General features: G+C 33.3%; 3 protein-coding genes across 3 annotated transcripts; all 3 read left to right on the forward strand.

The window, feature by feature from the left end:
• Positions 1–21: 21 nt before the first annotated feature.
• Positions 22–6,364, forward strand: LOC128670890 (histidine-rich glycoprotein-like). The gene is made up of 8 exons (XM_064436027.1): positions 22–126; positions 348–527; positions 970–1,136; positions 1,577–1,637; positions 4,699–4,713; positions 5,086–5,265; positions 5,654–5,820; positions 6,214–6,364. Exons 1-8 carry the CDS (start codon positions 115–117, stop codon positions 6,272–6,274), a joined length of 843 nt encoding a protein of 280 aa, XP_064292097.1. The 5' UTR covers positions 22–114; the 3' UTR covers positions 6,275–6,364.
• Positions 6,365–8,739: 2,375 nt separating this feature from the next.
• LOC128670804 (histidine-rich glycoprotein-like) lies at positions 8,740–13,420 on the forward strand. The gene is made up of 6 exons (XM_053746783.1): positions 8,740–8,792; positions 9,125–9,286; positions 9,514–9,680; positions 9,985–10,021; positions 12,840–13,016; positions 13,250–13,420. The coding sequence occupies exons 1-6, from the start codon at positions 8,781–8,783 to the stop codon at positions 13,418–13,420; spliced, it is 726 nt and encodes a 241-aa protein (XP_053602758.1). The 5' UTR covers positions 8,740–8,780.
• A 2,731-nt stretch (positions 13,421–16,151) lies between these two features.
• LOC128670779 (histidine-rich glycoprotein-like) lies at positions 16,152–18,106 on the forward strand. The gene is made up of 4 exons (XM_053746757.2): positions 16,152–16,187; positions 16,498–16,791; positions 17,491–17,657; positions 17,980–18,106. Exons 1-4 carry the CDS (start codon positions 16,179–16,181, stop codon positions 18,038–18,040), a joined length of 531 nt encoding a protein of 176 aa, XP_053602732.1. The 5' UTR covers positions 16,152–16,178; the 3' UTR covers positions 18,041–18,106.
• The last annotated feature ends 3,150 nt before the right edge of the window (positions 18,107–21,256 follow it).

A 21,256-nucleotide genomic window follows, 5' to 3' on the forward strand; every position in this document is an offset into this window, starting at 1 on the left:
TGCTTAGTGAAATCAATATTGCCTTGGCCACCCTTGTTACTGATATAAAAGAGGTTCGGGTCAGCTGAACTATATCAGTTATCTATTGAACTTAGAAACATTACGACAAACAAAATGTTTTCTAAGGTAAAATAATTGAATTTAAATTTATTTTTATATTGTACATAAAGAAAGTGTAAAAAATAACATAAATAATAATTTGTGAAAAAGTGCGTCATCAAAAGAGTGCAGTGACCATATTAATAATTTTCCATATACTAAATGTGATGTCACAATAATTTAATATTTTGCAAAATATTTTGGCGAAGATTAGGTTTGTCTCATTTAAAAAAAAAATCATTTTTCAGGTGTTGTGCATAGCGGCTTTAGTAGCAGCAGTTTCGGCCCAGTACGGAGGATACGGGGGTCACCACGAAGGACATGGTCTAGGGTTCTCGTCCCAGCACATCTCCCGCCACGATGGCCCAGCTGAAGTGGTGCACGTGGGCCATGATGGCCACGGTCATGGCCACGCTGTTGACTATTACGTAAGCGCCGGAGGATTGGGCATAATTTCGCGATTATATTTTGTCATCTATGTTCTGTTGTTGGTCCTATTTTATTCTTACTTGTAAAATTCTTCTCAGCTTTAATGACTGGTTAAGACATCTTGCCAAAGGTGAATTAATACCACATAAAGATTTCAAAGATTATAAAATTAATTTTATTTCAAATGTTCATGAAATGTTATAGCTGCCAATATTAGAGTTTATGTAAGATTTCCGATATATACATTTACAACAACCAATCTGTACAAAATACCAAAGTGAATATATAATTTGAAATAACTTTAATTTTTGTTACTGATCCTATATTAATAAATTAAGAGGTGATTTCAGAGGATGAACATTTTGTAAGTGACCCACATATTCATAATTGATTTCTTATTGATTTTAAGATTACCACATTTGATAAATTTCTGCTCAACAGGCTTATCCCAAATACGAATTCGAGTATAAGGTGTCAGACCCCCATACCGGAGACCACAAAACCCAGCACGAGATCCGCGATGGTGACCACGTGAAGGGATACTACTCCCTGCACGAGCCTGATGGCGGCGAGAGGATCGTCCACTACCACGGTGACAAGCACAGCGGGTGAGTGTGTCCTGTCATAATAAGTGACGTCTTAGACCGCGACCCAATTGCTGCGCATAGTCCTCCGTTGTTTTGACGTCCGCCGACGAAGAACGAATTGTATGGAGAATCGCACATTGACGCAGCGGAGTAACAGAGCCGGACGGACTCTTAGGTTTGGATAGGATGATCAGTATAACTGATCATACCTATCCAAACCTAGTGTTTGTACTATGCCCTCAATATCCGAAAAACTGACCGAAGCTTCATGTTAAGATCAACCGGAAGGAACAACCGGAAGGGGAAGAAAAACAGAATATCTTTGGCCCAGTTGGATGGACTGGACCCCAAAACTTTTAAAAATATTTTCCTACAGTATTTTTAACTGAATTTAATTTTCATTATGGAAATATGTGTGATAGACTTATAATCTTACTAATTTATCAATATTTCTGTTTCAGTTTCCACGCCACAGTCAAGCACGCCACTCACCATATCGTACCTGTGAAACACCACCACTATTAGAATAACATTGATATTATTGTATTTTTAACTTATTTGTGAATCTGTGATGTTAATATTTTTGTACATTTGTAAATGCAATAAACTTTATTTTTATACATATTCATTTGTTATTATTTTAAATGATATTTATCAATAAAAACAAGATTTTGCACGGCTAATATGGTTTATGGAAGATATCTTAGGGTGAACTATGTTAATATTAAGAAAACTAACAGCGCCCCGGGGTTTCGCTTCCGTAGGAATTTATAATATTAGTAGGATAGGAGAATGTATTGTGCAAGAGTTAATCCTAATAATCCAGAAGAAAGTACACGTTTGTGTTAGTTGGTTTTGCCGAGCTGGAATATGAATACTTTTTTACCCTTGCTATGAATACTTTTAAATCTTATAATATCTTCATTATTAATCTTGAAAAGATTAATAATACAGATATTATAAGATACAAAATAAATAAAATATAATATAACTTACAAAACTAACACATTATAAATAAAAATAATGACCATTCCGACGTTATTGCCAATAAACACTAGCGTACATAATCATTTATAGTTTTCCGTTGCTATGATACAAACCTATATTAAAAGTTAGCTATGTATGGCTATCTTACCCTGCCGAAGAGCCTTATGTATCCATGAGAGTGGTTTTTTAAAGGCTAGAGTGATAATAACGATAGCAGATGAAAACCTAATCATGTAAACAGAAAATTTTAAGATAAGAAAATTCTAGATACTTAGATAGTACTTACCTAGATTTATCAAAAATGTAGTACTTATGTACAAGACAACATTTCTTCAGAATTAGCTTTTCCACCTTATGGAAACCAAATGCTTCTGCAGATTTCGATGAAATTTAGAAACGGGTAGTAATCCCTTAATGGGTAGACAGTGCCTAGAGTTTACCTTCATTTAGCTAGTCCGACAAGCTTATTTCGGGTATTGAGGTCAAAATTAAATGTTAAATACATATTCATAGATACCTAACCTATCCACTTGGACTAATTGAGTAATAATGTTCAGTTCATAGCCCCTTCCTTTGATTGAGCAGTATAAGGAAATGGCCACTATTTTTTCTTTTATAATAAATAAGTAATTTTTGAGTGGTTCTCAGAGCATTTCGACCGCTTCGGCTATTTACATTATAAGTGATTACCGAAAATCCAGGCACAGCTTACAATTTAGAACTTTTAAAATAATACATAAATATTAACACGCCTGTTTCTCATACGGGGGGTAAGCAGTACGAGTATTTTTACTAGATAAGTCCACAAAACTGAATCCGGCTTCAATCATCATCATTATACAATCAAGTTGAGCCGTGCTGGGCGTGTAATTGACAGACTTTTAACCTAGTGACAATTATTCGATGGTACCCAACAAAAATAGAACATAAGTACCAACTGAACTCATTATTCGCACTTGACCGTCTTTTTTGCATCTCTATTCTGAGCAGCCATGACCTCGACATTATTATAATTTCTTTGTGCGATAGATTACGCGTAAATCTATATTGTTTTTACAAAGTAAGATATTTTTTATTAGTTTTAATTTTTAACTTCGTGGGGTTCGTTCCAAGCGAGTGAGGTCTACAATTTGGCTTGGGGCAAAAATACATTTTTTATCTACCTACGTATTTTTGTAACGCTATAACTTTCGAACCGTTGGTCTGAGTTTGATGAAATTTAAAAAGTATGTAGGATATGTCAATAGAATTTTTAAATTCATGGGCCATCAAAATCAGTAAAGTGGTTTCTGAAATATTCACAATTTTGTACAAAAATTTGTATTCACGAGGTCTACGTTCACGGCGAACAATTAGTAATTTCAAGTTAGATTTCAGTTAGTTTGTTAGTTTGGATGTTTCTTCATTAAAATTGTAATTTTTATGTCAATAAGTAGACCCTAGTATATAGACTGATAAGTAGAAACTAAAATATATTACGTCGAACCAGAAATAAGATTAAAATTAATACAAGCAAAGTAACAGATAAAAAAAATATATACCGACATAATATTAAATGCAAATACTAAATTATTTTTTCAATTTAGGATAAACATCATTTACTTACGTTACAAATTTACTTAAACTAAATCTACTGCCGATTTGTCTATAATTAATATAGACTACAGCAATAGCTATGGGCCTATTTTCAAGTTGCATATTACATGCGTACCTATATTGTAGACGTAAGTTAATTGAATCTTACAAAACCTTATTATAATCTAATATAGGTTGACATTGCAAACACATAAGTTATAAAAACAATAACGCAAATTAAAAAATCGAAGCCATTAAAATTTTTGATCAGTCCCCTGACAAATTGACCGATCATCTGAACGACAATCGACAATTTGTTTTTCTCTCACATGGAAATTGTTGTTGTATTCTACATACCATTAAGTACTACTAATATTGTGAGCATTTGGCTTTGGCTAATGCGAGTGCTTAAGATTTTGGTACTATTTCTAGATCGTGGCATAAGTCTTTTGAAAATTGGTCTACGAAGACCACAAGTACTGAAAGTATTAGGTATATAATTTTACTTAATTTTGATAACTTTACTTGTGGTCACAGTAAAGTATTTTGAGAAATGCCATTCATTGTCGGATACCTATATAGGACTAGTTGGATTTTTTTTTTCCATAGAGTAAATTTTATCCCCTAATAAGACATGTTTCCATCATGCTTATTTAGTTTTGAAATTGATTATAAAAAATATTGATGCTGCAATAGAAAAATAATTTCTATCAAATGAGTTGTAAATCGATAAATCAATTGTTAGTTTAACTACGTATAATGTATCAAATTATAGTGTATAGTGAAAGTAATTATCAATAACAATGTGCCCCAAATGGTGTAGATAGCATATCGGCAAAATTACTTTACGAAATTATTGCATACAAAAACACCGCATACTTAGTACGGAACAGTATCATGATAAAAATTAGAGTGAAATCAGTTTTGCCTTGATATTGAATTTTGATATAGAAGTATAAAAGTTGCCAGTTTGGTTTAAATTGTATCAGTTCATTACTGAACTTTGAATCAACACAATAACAAAATGTTCGCTAAGGTAAATTACAGTTTTAGAGGGAGATAAATCGCACTTTTATGCCACATTAAATGAACGCATTCCTTGAATTAACTTCGCTGCATAAACATAGGTAGATGACATTAAAAAAATAGTTCAGGGGAATAATTAATCTTAATACATTAGTATTAAATGAGCAATACTGCTAATTAGTTATCTATTGTAGGTAGTCGCATAAACATACCTAAAAAACTATTATTGTAAATGATCAAGCGAAAAGTAGTTTTCCCATATTACATTTGTTACCAAAATTAATTTTTGAGAAAATGGAGATTACGGGTAAAATAATTTACAAATTGCCTTACATCACTGAGTTTTTTTAATATTCAATTTAATTTCAATTTTCCCATCCAGGTCATGTGCGTCGCTGCCCTAGTTGGCTTAGCCGCCGCTCAATACGGCCACAGTCACGGCCACGGGTACTCCTCACAGCACATCTCGCGTCATGACGGCCCCGCCCATGTGGTGCACGTCCACGGCCATGACGGCGGCCACGGCCACGGCCATGGACACCATGACCATGTTGATTATTACGTGAGTAACGGTCGTAAACGCTAATATTGTGACATGAGCATTTGGAGCAATTCGGTTATCACTTTGGTTACATTTTTAGTAAACGAACATTCTGTTTTATCTTATAATAAATACTAGATTAGTATTTTCATTATTTTGGAAAAATAGATAGTAGCTGTCCTATTGGTATTTCAAAAATAGATAAAGAATTTTTTTTTTTTTTCATTTTTATATATTTCAATACTAAACATATACCTAGATAATAATACGTATTTAAAATAACACTGATTAAAATCACCGAGGTTTGTCTATAGTGTTGATATTAACATCAGTTAACTATAAATTCACGTTTGATAATAATTGTATCATACAAATGTGAAAAGTTAGTCATGAAGATTTACATTTCCAGGCTTATCCTAAATACGAGTTCGAGTACAAGGTGTCAGACCCCCACACCGGCGACCACAAGAGTCAACACGAGTCTCGCGATGGAGACCACGTGACTGGATACTACTCCCTGCACGAGCCTGATGGCGGCGAGAGGATCGTCCACTACCACGGTGACAAGCATAGCGGGTTTGTAGATTCACTTTGATATTTATAATGTAAATACACAACACAATTATCTTCCGTTTGGATAGGCACAGATTGTGTATCTCCACTTTCTTTCTATCTTTTCCATTGTGTTATTTGCTTACATTGGTGTCAGATTTTATTCAAATCTCCACTTGCAACGACATTAACAAGTTTCCTCTACATTTATAACTATTCTTAAAGAAAGGGAAATAGCTCGTATTTTTATTACCATATAGAGTCTCTTATCAAATCAATCTCTAATATTCATGAAACTTGAAATTCTAATAATATCTCTAACTTTGCAAATTCATTGATTTAATTTGACACAATTTATAAACTTGCCAACTAATAAATACCTTTTATATTTAGTATTAATTATTTCTATTGTTGCAGCTTCCACGCGACTGTGAAGCACGCCACCCATCACATCGTACCTCATCATCATCACCAATGATGCTGTTACTTGATTAGGCGCTTTTTAATTGTGATTATTGTTATTTTTGTGATATTTTTTTGTAAATACAAATAAAAGCTTTTTTTTTACTACGATTTTGTGTCGTCTTTTTCACGTTTAAATGACAGTTTAATTTAAAAAATTTGAAGATTTTTTATTTCACCTGGTGACGTGTCCCACTGCAGGAAAAAGATGAACATGCATTATATAAAAATATAATTATTTAATTTACGATGGTTTATTTCATCACCTTTAATTTAATATATCTCTCTCGTCAGAGCGTTTTCACGGTATGTTAAAAGGACCTAATTATGTAATATTTTTTAATTAATTTTAAAGAATACATAGAAAACTGCGTACTGAGTATTAGAAAATTACTACCACACCCCACTATATAATTTCGATGCAGAGAGAACAAGAAAATATTTTCTGATATGTATTACTTTTTTATCGGATAACATGAAAAAACTGTGCGTCATTTAATGTAATTACGAGTATATTTCGTGAGAAATCGTAATTTGTACTCCTAATCAAGCTCTAATGCTTTCATTCATTTCAGTTGTTCATGCAAGCCAATATTTTCTAATATACGTTGAATGCATGATTTATTTATTAACATTTTCCGATAAACCACTACCTATTGTCACAGTGAATATTAAAGGCAACTAAAATAACAGTAAAAATTGATATTTGTAGCTAAATTCCACGAAATGGACTTCATATTATATTTATCGTCACATTATATTTACCAACAAAATATTCATTATTTATTAAAAAATATATAAAGAATTGCCTTAAATACATAATTAATTGAGACTCATCAAGTTTTGTATTTTGTTCTTATTGAACGATTTTAGATGTCGCCACCAAATACAAAATGCATTTAAAAAAAGGCATGATTTATCAACAACATATTACCTCAAATTTTAGTTTGATCACTAGTATATGACTCTGCTGTGTGTGCTAAGAACACGTTCACTGTTCGTCTGAAAGAACTTTGAGATAAAAATATCCTAAAAATCCACAGACTATATTTCGATCAGTCCTTGAAACTCAAGCAACATACATACAGAACATAAAAATTGTTTTCGACATATTTGATCATTCCCTTTCTATCTTATTTGATCATTTTTCCGGTTCTTTTCGCTGCCATTGAGCGTCGGTACCCAGAGTCCGCTTTCCTACTTTTTCGTCTCCACTTCGCATAGTCGTGGCACGATTTAGAAATAAGACAGTAAAACAACGATGAAAATATCTGCAATTATTTTTGTTCGATTAACTCCGTTAAAAGGCATTACCAACCAAGATATGGGATATGTCTGAAAATGCATAAATCGATTTAAGCTACACCCGAAATCCACTTTTAGAAACAACATTAGGAATGAGATTAATATATAGGGAGCCGTGAATTTTGGGATAAAAAGTACTCGAGTGTGTTGATTCAAGTTATATTCTCGTGTACCTACAAAATTTTATCGATAAATTTTGCGTGAGATACAAATAAAAATGGTATCTCACAATTTTTCTTGATATTTTATATATTTATTAATCAAATAATAAAATAAGTGTGATGATATTTTATATTAAATCTAAAAGTTTATTATTTCACCCCCTGGATTCAACATCTGGGGGCATACCATCATCTCTTAACGCGATCCATTTTACGACCTAAACTGACCTGCATCGCAAATTCGTACCATCGACATAATTTTTTGTATGAATGCGATTCATTTTAGGTGCCTAAATTGAACTGAGTTGCATTGGAATCGATCTGTAAAAGTTGATGGTAGGCCTTCAGGTCAAGCTTATCATAATAATATATTGCTATGGAAACTAAAACGACGTGGAAATTTTTAACTCTGTACGTTAGGTGAAATTCAACTTGCAGAATCATGCTTACAGAAAGACAAACATTTGCAACAGTTTGGAAAATTCTTGTGAATTCTACGTAAATAAAATTATATCTTTTGTAATTTTTATAAGACTTTCCAAAGAAAATTAAATATGTTATTTTTGGACAGTTTTTTGTAATTTATCTGATATTGGACCTTAAGATCAGACTCATGTGATAAGAAAAATTTTGGATTCTATTTCCAGTATATATATTGATGATCCAATATATAAATAAACTGGTGTAGGTAAGATAAGGTCACCATATAGATAAGGTTAAATTTTAAAAGTTCAGTTAAGGCATAAAAATCCTGCAAACTACAGCTTACATGAATGAATAAAGCATCTACCTCACGTGTCTAAGTTATTTATGTTATTCGAAAATAGTTACCGCAACCGTCGATCCAAAATCATTATCTCGAGATATCCAGCGGTTTTACGAAACCGTTACAAACACTGCACACTACGTGCATAATTTGATTGTTAATTGCCAATAATCGAGTGAACTATTTCGCCTTGGACCCCGTAGTTATCGATATATAAGTCGCAGCTTCTAATCTAAATGTATCAGTTTGCTAACATTTGTTACAGCAAAAACAAAAACAATACCGCTCAAATGATCGCTAAGGTAGTTTTTCAATTAGTGTTAGTTATAAAAAGTTACTATTTTCTACTAGTTTTGTCGATATGTGACTTAAATTCATTGAAAATATTTAGGTCTAGAGAAGCGATCGTTAATGTAAAAGAAAATTTCACTTATTTTGAACGACTTGCAAGCGAATTTGCGCGGGCAGCATAAAAACCGAACAACTTAAGATTCTTGATATGCAAAATGAAATAAAAAATCGATAGCATTTAGTTTTTATTAGAAAATATCAGGATATACAATTAAAAATGTTCTGTGAAACAATTTTTCTAATAGAAATAAAATAACACGTACCTAAATAACTTTTATTACAGGCTCTATGTCTTGCCGCCCTCGTGGCTGCTGCGACCGCCCAATTTGGATATGGCCATGGGCACGGCCACGCTTATTCCTCCCAGCATATTTCTCGCCATGACGGCCCAGCGCATGCAGTCCACGGGCATGGGCATGACCATGGTCATCATCACGACTATTATGTAAGTGATGGGTTTATGGACAATGGTCTGACAACTAGGGCATGTGGAGACTACGGACCGTGCGAAATGGAGATAAAAAGTAGAAACGCGGTTCCTGGACTCCGAGGCTCGGGGACTCAGAAAGAAACCAGGAAAAGACTCAGATAAGAGAGAAAGATAATAAATAATTATTATAATATAAATTATCCCTGAAATCTACATGACATATCTTATACTATTTTTTACAGTCTCATCCTAAATATGAGTTCGAGTACAAGGTGTCAGACCACCACACCGGAGATCACAAGAGCCAGCACGAGTCTCGCGATGGAGACCACGTGACTGGATACTACTCCCTGCACGAGCCTGATGGCGGCGAGAGGATCGTCCACTATCACGGTGACCATCACAGCGGGTAAGTTTAGTCAAGACTAATGTAAACATGCGCTTGACGATAATGTAGAAATCTCACCGCCAAACAAAACTGAAAATGATATTCCAAGGACTGTTTCAATAAGATTAATATTTCTCACATCAGTTAGGTAGTACCGAATTACTTTTAAATTTTTATATCCAATCAAATCTATAATTTACGCTGAGAGCCATCCTGAATCTCATATAATTACCTGCTCCTTGTACAAATAGAATTATCGCCTCAATATTAAATATTGTTAAGAAAACAGTATTATCTTCATCAATAAAGATTATTTTTTTTACAGATTCCATGCTGATGTCAAGCACCAGACTCATCACATCGTGCCTCATCATCATCACCACTACTAGACTGCAATCGTTTTGTAACTTATTGTCATCGATGTTTGCATTCTGTTATCTTTAACTTAGTTAATAAATACCTTGACTGAATTTCACATTAAGTTTTATTTCAAGTGCTCTAACTCTTTATTTGCAAGCAGTCTATTTATTCCGAAAATATTTTAAGCATATTCTTACTGGTAGTAACTATAGCCACAGTTATTAGTTATGTAAATCTGAAACCTGCGATACAGAGACAATCCGAAGCGTCAACTTGCCTCGTGTAACGTTTCTGCAATACAGATAATTTCTTGGTGTGCCTCTCTCAAGTAATCTGTATCACAGTTTGAGAAGAATCGTATAAAAGTTCTCGATTCAAACTGCTCCTAAACTATAGAGGTATAAACCTATATTACCTTGCCTTGCTCATAAATATATAGGGACAAATACACATAGTTAACCCCAAAGAGAATTGTGTTATGGGTTACTAACTCAACGATACTATATTCATATATAGATAAACATCCAAGATCCAGGTTGTTCTGAAAAAGATCATTTTCCATTTTGACCTGACTGGGGATTAAACCCGGGATCTCTAGTATATCAGTCCGGCATGATGCACCAATAAGACACGGAGGTCGTCATTGTTGGAATTTATTGCTTTCCAAAGCAATACTCAAACATTTCTCGCTGGAAAGCATTGACACCGTCGCGCCATCTGTTCCTGGATGCGGTTACGGTTTTTTATTGTTCATATCCATCCCTTCTTTGCGATTAGGTACGCCTAGAAGAACATTTAAATGTAATTTTTAGATAATATTTTACCCTGAACTAGCGGCTTTGCAAATTATAAGTTTATTATGGTTTTGCCTCGGGTAAAACCATAATAAATTTGTAACAAAGTGTAAACCTAAACTTTCCCCCGGAATCACATTATGTATTTTAGAAAAACCGCATCAAAATCCGTTGCTTAGTTTAAAAAGATTAAAGCATACACAGAAAGAAACAGACAGACAGCCGGATTCATCTTTGTTTTATACTATGTAGTGATGAATATTTCTCCCTATTTGGTGACTTACATTAAGTAGCATTAGTAGTCACAGTAACATACACTCAATATGGTTTTCATTTAACGAATGGCACAGTTTATATAACTTATACAGCTGTATCATTCGTATAGTATGAAGATTAGATGAGTAGATAGAGCGTGAACAGGTAACAAACAAACAACCTTTTTCCCGCGGGTTCACCCGCGTATATTTCCCAAAAGAACAGTTATTTTTCCGGGATGAAGGTACCCTATGTCCTTTTCATATTTCAATCTACTTATACCTATACAAAATTTCAAGAACATTGAGTAGATAGACCGTGAAGAGGTAACAAATAAACAAACTTAATTTCGCATTTATAATATTACTTTGGATTAGTTAGGACACATACATAGCATATACATATATAGCCCAGATAAAAAAGCCCAGGATGGCTCTTACTGATGCGATGGACCAATATGGGGATAATCACCCGAAAAGAAAATTTACCCGACGCGAAAACCCTTGACACACTGACTGTCTGCGCATGGTCTGCACCAAAATTAGGAGAGCCAACTCCACATAATATAGGAATGTTCAAAGAATAATAAGAAGATAGAAGGATTTCTTACCTGAAGCTGAGGATTTTTCTAATGCTAAATTAATCGATATTGATCATATTCCAAAAAAAAACAATAATAACATAAAATGAGATATTTATTATTTTTATAAAACATTAAAAAATTACATATTTTTTTACAAAATTTATAATGATAAATAATAAAGAAATTCCAGCTCGTCGCCGCTTGGAAGGGTTCCAAGAAGGCTGCATTACCCCTCTGAACCGTTATGGCAATCCTCTGTGCAAAGTAACTGTCCGCCCTTGGGTCGCCTGTTACCTCACGGAGACGCGCCGAAATCTCAGACAAAAAGGATTTTGCCTCAAGACATCCATCGTCTCAACAGCAAAGGGCACAAAAATGTAGCTTGACTCCAAGTCACCATATTTCCTTCGTTTCAAAATCGCGGCAGTAGCCGCAGCCGCGCCGGCCCTCAATGAGGTGGACTGCAGATGGGTGGGAGCGAGAGTGTCCACGCACGTAGCATCCCAAATTAGACAGATATTCTACATAAAATGAAATATTTACTATCGCTTTCATGCAATTAATCCGCACAATGTCACACGATCATAGATAGCATGTCCAGTAGATTGTTTTACGAAATTATTGGTAACTGTATAGTTGTGTGCATAATTCTTAATTGCCAATATCTTGGTGTACCATATTGCCTTGGGACACCCTATTATTGGTGTTATAAAAGTCGCAAGATTTTGTTCAAAAGTATCAGTCTATCGTTTGGAGTTGAACAGGAGGATCAAAGGGCAAAATGATCGCTAAGGTGACTGGTTATATTTTATTTTCAAATGTTAAAAAGTAATCAATAAATCTCTTTTCTCTCTTAAAAATCTTTATCGCAAATGAGAAAAATCACATATAACCACGTACTTTTTTTGTAGTTATCAAAGGAGTTATTTCGGAGTTTCACATACACTATCCATTACACAGGATGTTTTTTAAACACCAGTCAAAGTTTCTCAGTTTCACTTTTTCACTTTACGTTTAAATGGTAAAATAATATAGCAATATACAAAGAAATAGGAGAAAAAGACATACTGTTCAGTACTTTCTTTCTTGTGGAGTATATTAATGCTAACAATGGTATCAGATTAAAATTTTAAGTACTGATTCGAAGTAATTATAAGGAAGAGATTATGAAAAAATATATTTTTACAGGCATTGTGTCTCGTAGCCATAGCCTCCGCAGCGGCAGCACAATTCGGCGACCACGGACATGGTCACCACGGACACGCGTACTCATCGCAACACATCTCCCGCCACGATGGTCCGGACCAGCCCGTCTACCACCATCATGGCCACGGACACGACCATGGTCATCATCATGATTATTATGTAAGTTCGTCTTATAGAGCAAGATCAAGGTCACCACAGATCCGCGTACTCATCACAACAATTCTACCGCTACCACGACCCGGCGGTGTCCATGGGCTGCGGTGTTTGCTTACCATCAGACAACCAGCATGCTTGTATACCCACTATACTAAAAAAAAAATACTTTTGCAGTCGTAAAATGGCCATTTGTCAAACTTTCATTCAAATTTTACATTTGACAATTTGAATTTCAGTCTCATCCTAAATACGAGTTCGAATACAAGGTGTCAGACCACCACACTGGAGACCACAAGACCCAGCACGAGTCTCGCGATGGAGACCACGTGACTGGATACTACTCCCTGCACGAGCCTGATGGCGGCGAAAGGATTGTGCACTACCACGGTGACCATCACAGCGGGTAAGCTGTACCATCATTATTTCAGCAACAAATTTTCCATAGAAGGAATTTGGCACATAGATTTCCTCATGTATATCGACAAACTTAATGAACGTAGGTTACATTGCGTAGTTTGTATATGAGCTTTTAGTACCGCAAGGAAAAACCAGCATTGTCGTTGAATCCGCCAAGTTTGGAGAACTAATTTTTGTAATATTATGTTTTTTTTACAGTTTCCATGCGGATGTTAAATACCAAACGCACCACATCGTGCCCCATCATCACCATCACTATTAAAAACTGACGGCAAGACTGTATTTATATGTAAAGTGTTCATATTTTAATAATAAATGTAAGCTCATATTATGTGGTGTTATTTGTCTAACCATTATCTTTATGATTTGCTATTTCTTTAAATATTTTTATTAAAACACATAAAATATATTGTAAAATTAAATTAGCCAGTATTTTAGTCTAGAGGAAAACGAGAAAAAACGATTTGATCCTTTAAAAAGCGAAGACAATTTTCTTCGCTAAAACATTCTCTAATAAGATATATTATATAACCAACTCTTCTCTCTCAATTTTGTTGAGATTTACCTAGTATTAGGAACATAGTCAAATAAATTTCGGCGATGTAGAAGCCAATTTCTTTGGGTGTCAGAAAATTATATGGCTATTACAAGCCAAGAACAGTCTCAGGCCGAACTCATAAAAAACAGAATTATTATCGTAATCACTTCCCAGCTGCCAATTGGAGTGAACTTGTGGAGTGCTCCCAAAGAGATTCGACTATTTACGACAGGCTGCTTTCCTGACATTACCTGTGCTATTGTTAAACCTACCAGTAGTAAAGGCTTTTTATCCCTTAGTCGCCTTGTATCAAATATCCGCGGAAGAATGTGGATTACTTATATTCTTGGGCAGGGACCAAGCTCTGAACCCAACATAATTCGTTCATCAATAAATTAGACTTAAAATTATAAGTAGAAAATATTCATGGTCATATTTAAACGTGATATTTATTAGATAAATATATTTTCTTCGTTGTAATAGAGTTAATTTTATTTATTCGATTTTATTTTGTGGCATGAAATATATAATAATGATACTCTCCATTTAAATTTGTATACCAGCCGGATATATGTAGGATTAAGTTTTCTTATAACATCACATTCTAATTAACGTAAACTCATGTTTTGCAAGTAAATGAACTTGGTTTTTGTCTTTGTCATTGGTCACACACGTTAATTTAATTTTAATTAAAATAGCGTTCTTTCCACAAGCCCCCAACATCCACAATTTGGGGTCTATATTTAAACAAAGACTTTTAGTTTGGACGCGCCAATTCCTGAGTCTGAGACTGGGTACAGCTTTGAAAAATGAATTTTGCATGGGATTTTAAATTCGTAAGATTTGCATGTCATGGGGTATATAAGCTATTTAGTACGGTAATTAGTTCGGCTATACATGTCATTATTTATTACATGTATTTTTGTTTCATACTAGCGTGTACTTAGGGTGAGTTGCACGAGTCAACTTTAACATTAACTCTAACCTGCGCTGAATAACGATAAGTACGTAATTTTGTCTAAACATCAGATGTGCGGCCTCATGTGTGCAGATTCAAACTTGACGGTGCAACTCACCCTTACAAATTACATAATGTCATCGTATTGTGACAAATAATTATCGCTCATGGCTGTGGATCGAATTCATTACGTGGAATATACGAAAAATAACGACTTTCTGGGAAATACTAATGATTGAGAAATTTCTTGGAAATCTCACAAAAGCTGATAAATCATCATCAAATAGAGTGAAGATTTTCTTCGCTTAAGCTTCGCTTCGCTATAAAAGCAAGCGGTCTATTACTACTACACTATATTATACTACACATGAATCAGATTGGTATACAAACTGGAACCTTTTTGTTCACAAGCGGGCAACTTATACATATAGAACCACCACCGTTGCACGCTAACTCATCTCACGTCTTTAGGCGTCCCAAACACGCCTTAACCAAAAAGAGGTAAAAACCTATGGATAAATAGGTGGGCCCACAGATTTATATTTCGGTGGGCCAATCATTTCCAAGAAGACTTCAAATGAATTTTTACTTTGTTAGTGGCACAAAACATTTCTATTCATTCAGAAGTATACTCTACGACTGGATACGTGATAGTAGGTACTAACAATCCCAAAGTTACAAGTAATTTATATTACGCTTTGTGACTAGTTCTTAGTAATTTTTTTATCAAACTCTCAATCGGTTTTATAGATAATGATCGTCAATCTCGTCTTTACTTATACCGTGTGTTACTTTTATGACTCTGACGCACCGACGCAAAGAGTTCAGTTTTGAAGATTTGACTATGAGTTTATAACCTGCCTGCCGTCAACCCTCTTTGGGAATCCTATTGTTGCTTATTAGCTATTAAGGCCATCCATGGGATGATGTATTCATATTCTAGGGCACGACGTCTCATTACTTATTTCGTCTTTCTGCTAAAAAACTTACTAATGATTTTGTAGAAAATGATATTTTTTTAATGTGCATATCGCGTTTACATATCGATTTTATTTTCAAGGTCAAATAGCAATGTCAAAACGTATAAGAAATCAACGATTTTACGAAATATTAACTAAAATGTGTGAAATTGTTATTGGCCATTATTTAGATTAAAATATATTGCTTTATTTACCTTTGTGTTGTATATAAATCGCAAGTTTTTATCAATTTGTATCATTCAACTATCAAATACAATTAATAAAAGACCAAAATGTATAAGGTAAATTAATAAGAAAAACAATAACTCAATATTTTAATGCAATTTATTCCAGATTAACTAGAAACAATTAGATAGAATTTTTAGATTATACGGGTGACTTTTTATAATTTTAAATTTGTAATGATTGTATTTTATATTCTTTCTTACTTTTCTCTTAAATTTTTTATACTAGTACAAAAAATAAATTAGTAGCTATTTATTTCACGCCATAAAAGTTCCATAATATATATTCATAAATTACCTTATAGTATTAATATTTAATTAGCATAATATTACGCGTAATTACAGATTACAATTCATTATGTTTCAGATCCTCAGCCTCCTCGCTTTGGTGACCGTCGTGGTTGCTGATTACCATGCCCACGGCCATGCTTTCTCGTCTCAATATATTTCCCGACATGATGGACACCATCATCCTGTTTTTAGTCATCTTGGACAAGGTTACCATAGTCATCACGGACATGGCCATGAAAATCATGGTCACCATAATCACAAGGGTCATAGTCACGCGTTCTCTTCTCAGCACATATCTCGGCATGATGGTCATCATCATCCCGTGTATCATGGTCACCATGGACATCATCAACACCACGTTGACTATTACGTAAGTTCTCCATAACATTTTCTTTATCTCATCTGAGCGTTTTCTTGATTCCTTCCACAGCCATTGAGCTTCAGAGTCCAGGGTCCGCTTTACTAGATTTTTTCCACTTCGCAAGGTTTTCAGCATCAATAGCAATATAATATCAGACTTCAGCGTCTTGTAATTACATCATCATGAATCAATTATATATGGTTCATTACATGCAACATTATTACCATATATTATTTATTTATCTACTAATCATTTTACAAATTGAGGATCGACTCCACAACCATTGTTAATACAAACATGTCTTTAATTAATATTTAGACATTAAAAATTTGTATAAAATTAATGGGGTTGCAAATTCACATTTCAGTATCGATACTAAAGATCACTGAATTAAAGACAGTTAACCAATTACAGAGCACCATTGTCAAAAGACTCCCACTGCGAAAAGACTCGATAGTGAAATGTGAACTGCTAACCCAGATCCTTAAATTGTGATGAATATGAATGTGGATGAATGGAGAGGAAGAAGTCTGAAGAAAGAGATGTCTGAAGAAAACGATCGAAGAAGAGCGTTAGGAGTGATATGAATGAAGAAACTGACAGTTGTGGAAGGAAGATAATAACGTCGACCCCATTTAAAAAGGGATAAGAATTTGAAGTTTGATAAGAAACAAGAGAAAAAATATTAATCAATTCAATTTTCTATAGGCTCACCCCAAATACGAGTTCGAGTACAAAGTCTCCGACCACCACACCGGAGACCACAAAAGCCAACATGAGACACGGGATGGGGATGTCGTAAAGGGATATTACTCCTTCCATGAGCCTGATGGCTCCGAAAGGGTGGTCCACTATCACGCCGATAAACATAGCGGGTAAGTACCTGTTGAATAATTTTCCACTAAAAATTCTTATTGACAGATACATTAACTACTAGATATATTTTTTAAGTTATTTGCCAATTAGTCCTATCCAAATACAATTATTAACGCTATGTGTTACATATAGGCTATCAGACACTTTATCAGCAAGAGGTGAAAACAAGTCCAAAGTCAAACACCTTGGTTTTCCAACGCTCTCATTTTGAATGCTTAATAAATAGAGTTATAGAAAAGTTATATTTTTGGTATAACGTACCTAAGACTTTATGAGTTTATTCGCTATACTTGTGTTTAATTATTCATAAATATTTTTCAGATTCCATGCAACAGTGAAGCATAACACCCACCACATAATCCCTCACCATCATCACTACTAAACGTTTTAATAAATTGTAAAAATCTAGGTTCTAACTTTATAAACATATGTTAAATTTTACCTAATAAAATATTTGTATTTAATTTTTTTTTATTCGCCATTACGATATTCATAAGCATCTATGTATGTTTATGAATATCGTTAGTTTATTTTATTTGAATTTTATTATCTTATAAAAAAGTCTTTTTCTATCAGTTAAGTAATTAAGGTTATGCAGAGAGAAAAAAAACATATAGGTTAATGGGTTCCTTTTTCTTACGGAACCCTAACATGAATCATAGCACAAGATGCATCTAAAACACGATTTACGTGTTTCACATTGAGGTGAAATCGTTCAATACCTTGACTTGGTAATTCATATGAATTTGATCATTTATCTGCAATATTTGCTCAGTTTCTTGATATCTGTTTGGTGTACATCAGCAAGATGTGGTTACAGGTATTTAATTAAAAAAACTAATTAACTTATAAAAAGTTTAACATAATAGATCCTTACATGGAATAACTCTGGTACTGTTAATATATTATTTGAATAATATTTATTTTGTTTAATTAATAACACTTTTATAATAACTATGTAGTAGATATAGATACGTGTTCTTATTTATGTAAAGCAGGATACGCGTCAGAATGAAATATTGAAGGCGACACTAAATTTAAAACAAAACGATATAGATAGTTTTAAAATCAAAGTAAGTTATAATTTTAGTATTTAATTATAAAATAAAGACGTGATATTTTGTATCTTTACGAATTCCAGATAGTGTGTTTTCTAGTACTGAGTTTACTGTCAAAATCAATAGGAGTATTTGTGGAACCCAGACCGCTAATACCTTGCGACTGCCTCAAAGAACCGCCAAAATCACACGAATCATACTATGAAGATGATGAGTACTATAAGCCCAGACGATATGGATATGGTGATCGACACGGCAATCGCCACGGCTATGTAGTGAGTACTATTTCAACATAACATTAATGTTATAGAGTTTTTTATTAACAATCTTTTTGTCTTCAAAAATATTGACTACCTGCTTGATAAATTTTCACATTGATATCATCTATAATGTTATGTCCAACATTTACACATATTTTTTATAATTTCGTATATTAGCTTTTTTCAAAAATAAATAAAATATGATAAAGTTGGTTCATGCCAGAATCGTCGTATCAAATACAGAAAAGGTTATAATTTTTTTTTCTTCAAAGTTTTACAGCTACGTCTTTAGTCATTTAATATGACAATAGGAGTATTTACACAATTTTATATAATATTTATTTAGTAGTTAACATTTTTATACAGAGAAATATATTAGTTAGGTACATAGTTCCGAAACGATACCAAATGCCTTTGTTTAAGGATCAATATAAGAACTATGGTTACAAAACAAATGTATCACCGCATCGTCAAATTCCACAGAAATATTTTAATAATGGTCATGTTCAGTTCGAAAAAAGAATTAACAAACATCATTATGATCATGTAAGTATTTAAAAATGGCTTTTTATAAATTATATTACTGAGTATAACTTGTGAGATTAACATATTGAACTGCAATTAAATTAATGTCATCCCACTAATAGTGTATGTGAGATGAGGATATTCGTTACCCAATCTCGTCAAATCTTTTTCCTTCAATAATGAATGAAATTTACTATAAACTTGTTATCCTGAAATTCCTGAATGAGCTAGTAAAATATGAAACAGAACTTTAAAATGAAATCTTCAATATGTTTAAGGACTATCACAATGTTGATAGTTACAAAGGTAATCGTGATGATGAAGACCACTACTATCTTGGAGAAAAATATGATGATTTAAGAAAAGAAATTAAAGGATTTGACGAACCACAAGTAAGTATCTACAATTTTACTCACTAGTTCAATTTATTCAAATATTACTGGCACTCTGCCATCATAACCAAGAAAGGCGGACCTCATTCTTTTTCCAAAATTAGAAGTAAAAATATTGAATGATGCGCCTATTTTTACTGATGCTGATGATGGTTACTAATAACTCGATTTTAAAAATATTCGATGCGACTCTCTTGCTTATATGATGGCAGACATGCAATTGTAATTACATTTTAGGTACCTACAGAAAATTAGAATTTAGGGTTGCACCATAGAAACTCATCCTTAAACTATAAGAATCGTTGTCATTCGTTTCACTATTTTGAGATAATTTCAAGTTACTATAGGCATGGGCCTAACTCCCGATGCAAATAAGGGCCTTGTCCCACTTAAATTACTGGATATCTAAAGATATCAAAAGATTTAAAAGCTTAATTACATTTGTATTTTTCAGCCAAACACTTATTTGCCGAATTCAGTACATAAGGAAGACGAACAAAAACGCTTCTTTGAACGGCTATTACATGTAAGTATCATAGCTATGACTTCAATCGTCTCAATATTAGGTCATAGTATTACCCTGGGCTCTGACTACCATTCAGATGAGATAGAGATATTAGATCATAACACTAACTACCTTGAAGTACATTTAAATATTTCTGAAATTTCGAATTCAATTATGCATGGTTTTTTGTCTCAATATAACTTCTAATCACAAAAAATAGTGATGTGAAAAATAAAATAGTGGGATTATATATTTAGAATGAAGTCTGTGATTGAATTAACCTATGCATAAATATGCTATGTATTATTGTTGTTCTAATAACTTTTTTAAAATTTTAGCCACACACCTATTTGCCCACAACCTATTACAATCCAAAAGATAAACATACGAATCCGTTATATCACTATTTATTACCAGGAATTCTTAAAATACTGAAAGTAAGTACCATATCCACTACCTAAACTCTGAGTTTTAATTGCACGGAATTCTGATACGTGTCATTTGGATAATTTAGAAATGATTTAATATAATTTAGAAACAGTTTAATTAATATTAGTTATGAATTCCAGGAGAAGAAAATAAAGGACGATGTAGATATTAAAAACAATAAGTGAAAGCATTTCATTTCATTGGATAAAAATAGGTTATGTGTCAAGATTTAAAATCATGTGATTATTTAAATAGTTACTATGGAAAAAAAAATTAAGCTACCATCGTATTGTTTGAAAACCAAATAAAAATAGATTATATTTTGTAATTTTTATTTATTTATCTTATTCATTTCTAATATTATTATTTTTTTACAAATGTATTATAAGATCAGATCTTGAGAACCCCAGAACCAGTACTTGCAACAAC

This window comes from Plodia interpunctella, chromosome 6 (assembly GCF_027563975.2).
Source record: "Plodia interpunctella isolate USDA-ARS_2022_Savannah chromosome 6, ilPloInte3.2, whole genome shotgun sequence".
Taxonomy (NCBI): Eukaryota; Metazoa; Arthropoda; class Insecta; order Lepidoptera; family Pyralidae; genus Plodia; species Plodia interpunctella.

Excerpts from the sequence above, each read along its gene's own strand:
- LOC128670890 (XM_064436027.1), top strand. Across the intron at positions 1,137-1,576 it reads CACGGTGACAAGCACAGCGG|TTTCCACGCCACAGTCAAGC; the intron begins GTGAGTGTGTCC and ends TTTCTGTTTCAG. Across the intron at positions 5,821-6,213 it reads CACGGTGACAAGCATAGCGG|CTTCCACGCGACTGTGAAGC; the intron begins GTTTGTAGATTC and ends CTATTGTTGCAG.
- LOC128670804 (XM_053746783.1), top strand. Across the intron at positions 9,681-9,984 it reads CACGGTGACCATCACAGCGG|ATTCCATGCTGATGTCAAGC; the intron begins GTAAGTTTAGTC and ends TTTTTTTTACAG. Across the intron at positions 10,022-12,839 it reads AGCACCAGACTCATCACATC|GCATTGTGTCTCGTAGCCAT; the intron begins GTGCCTCATCAT and ends ATATTTTTACAG.
- LOC128670779 (XM_053746757.2), top strand. Across the intron at positions 16,792-17,490 it reads AACACCACGTTGACTATTAC|GCTCACCCCAAATACGAGTT; the intron begins GTAAGTTCTCCA and ends AATTTTCTATAG. Across the intron at positions 17,658-17,979 it reads CACGCCGATAAACATAGCGG|ATTCCATGCAACAGTGAAGC; the intron begins GTAAGTACCTGT and ends AATATTTTTCAG.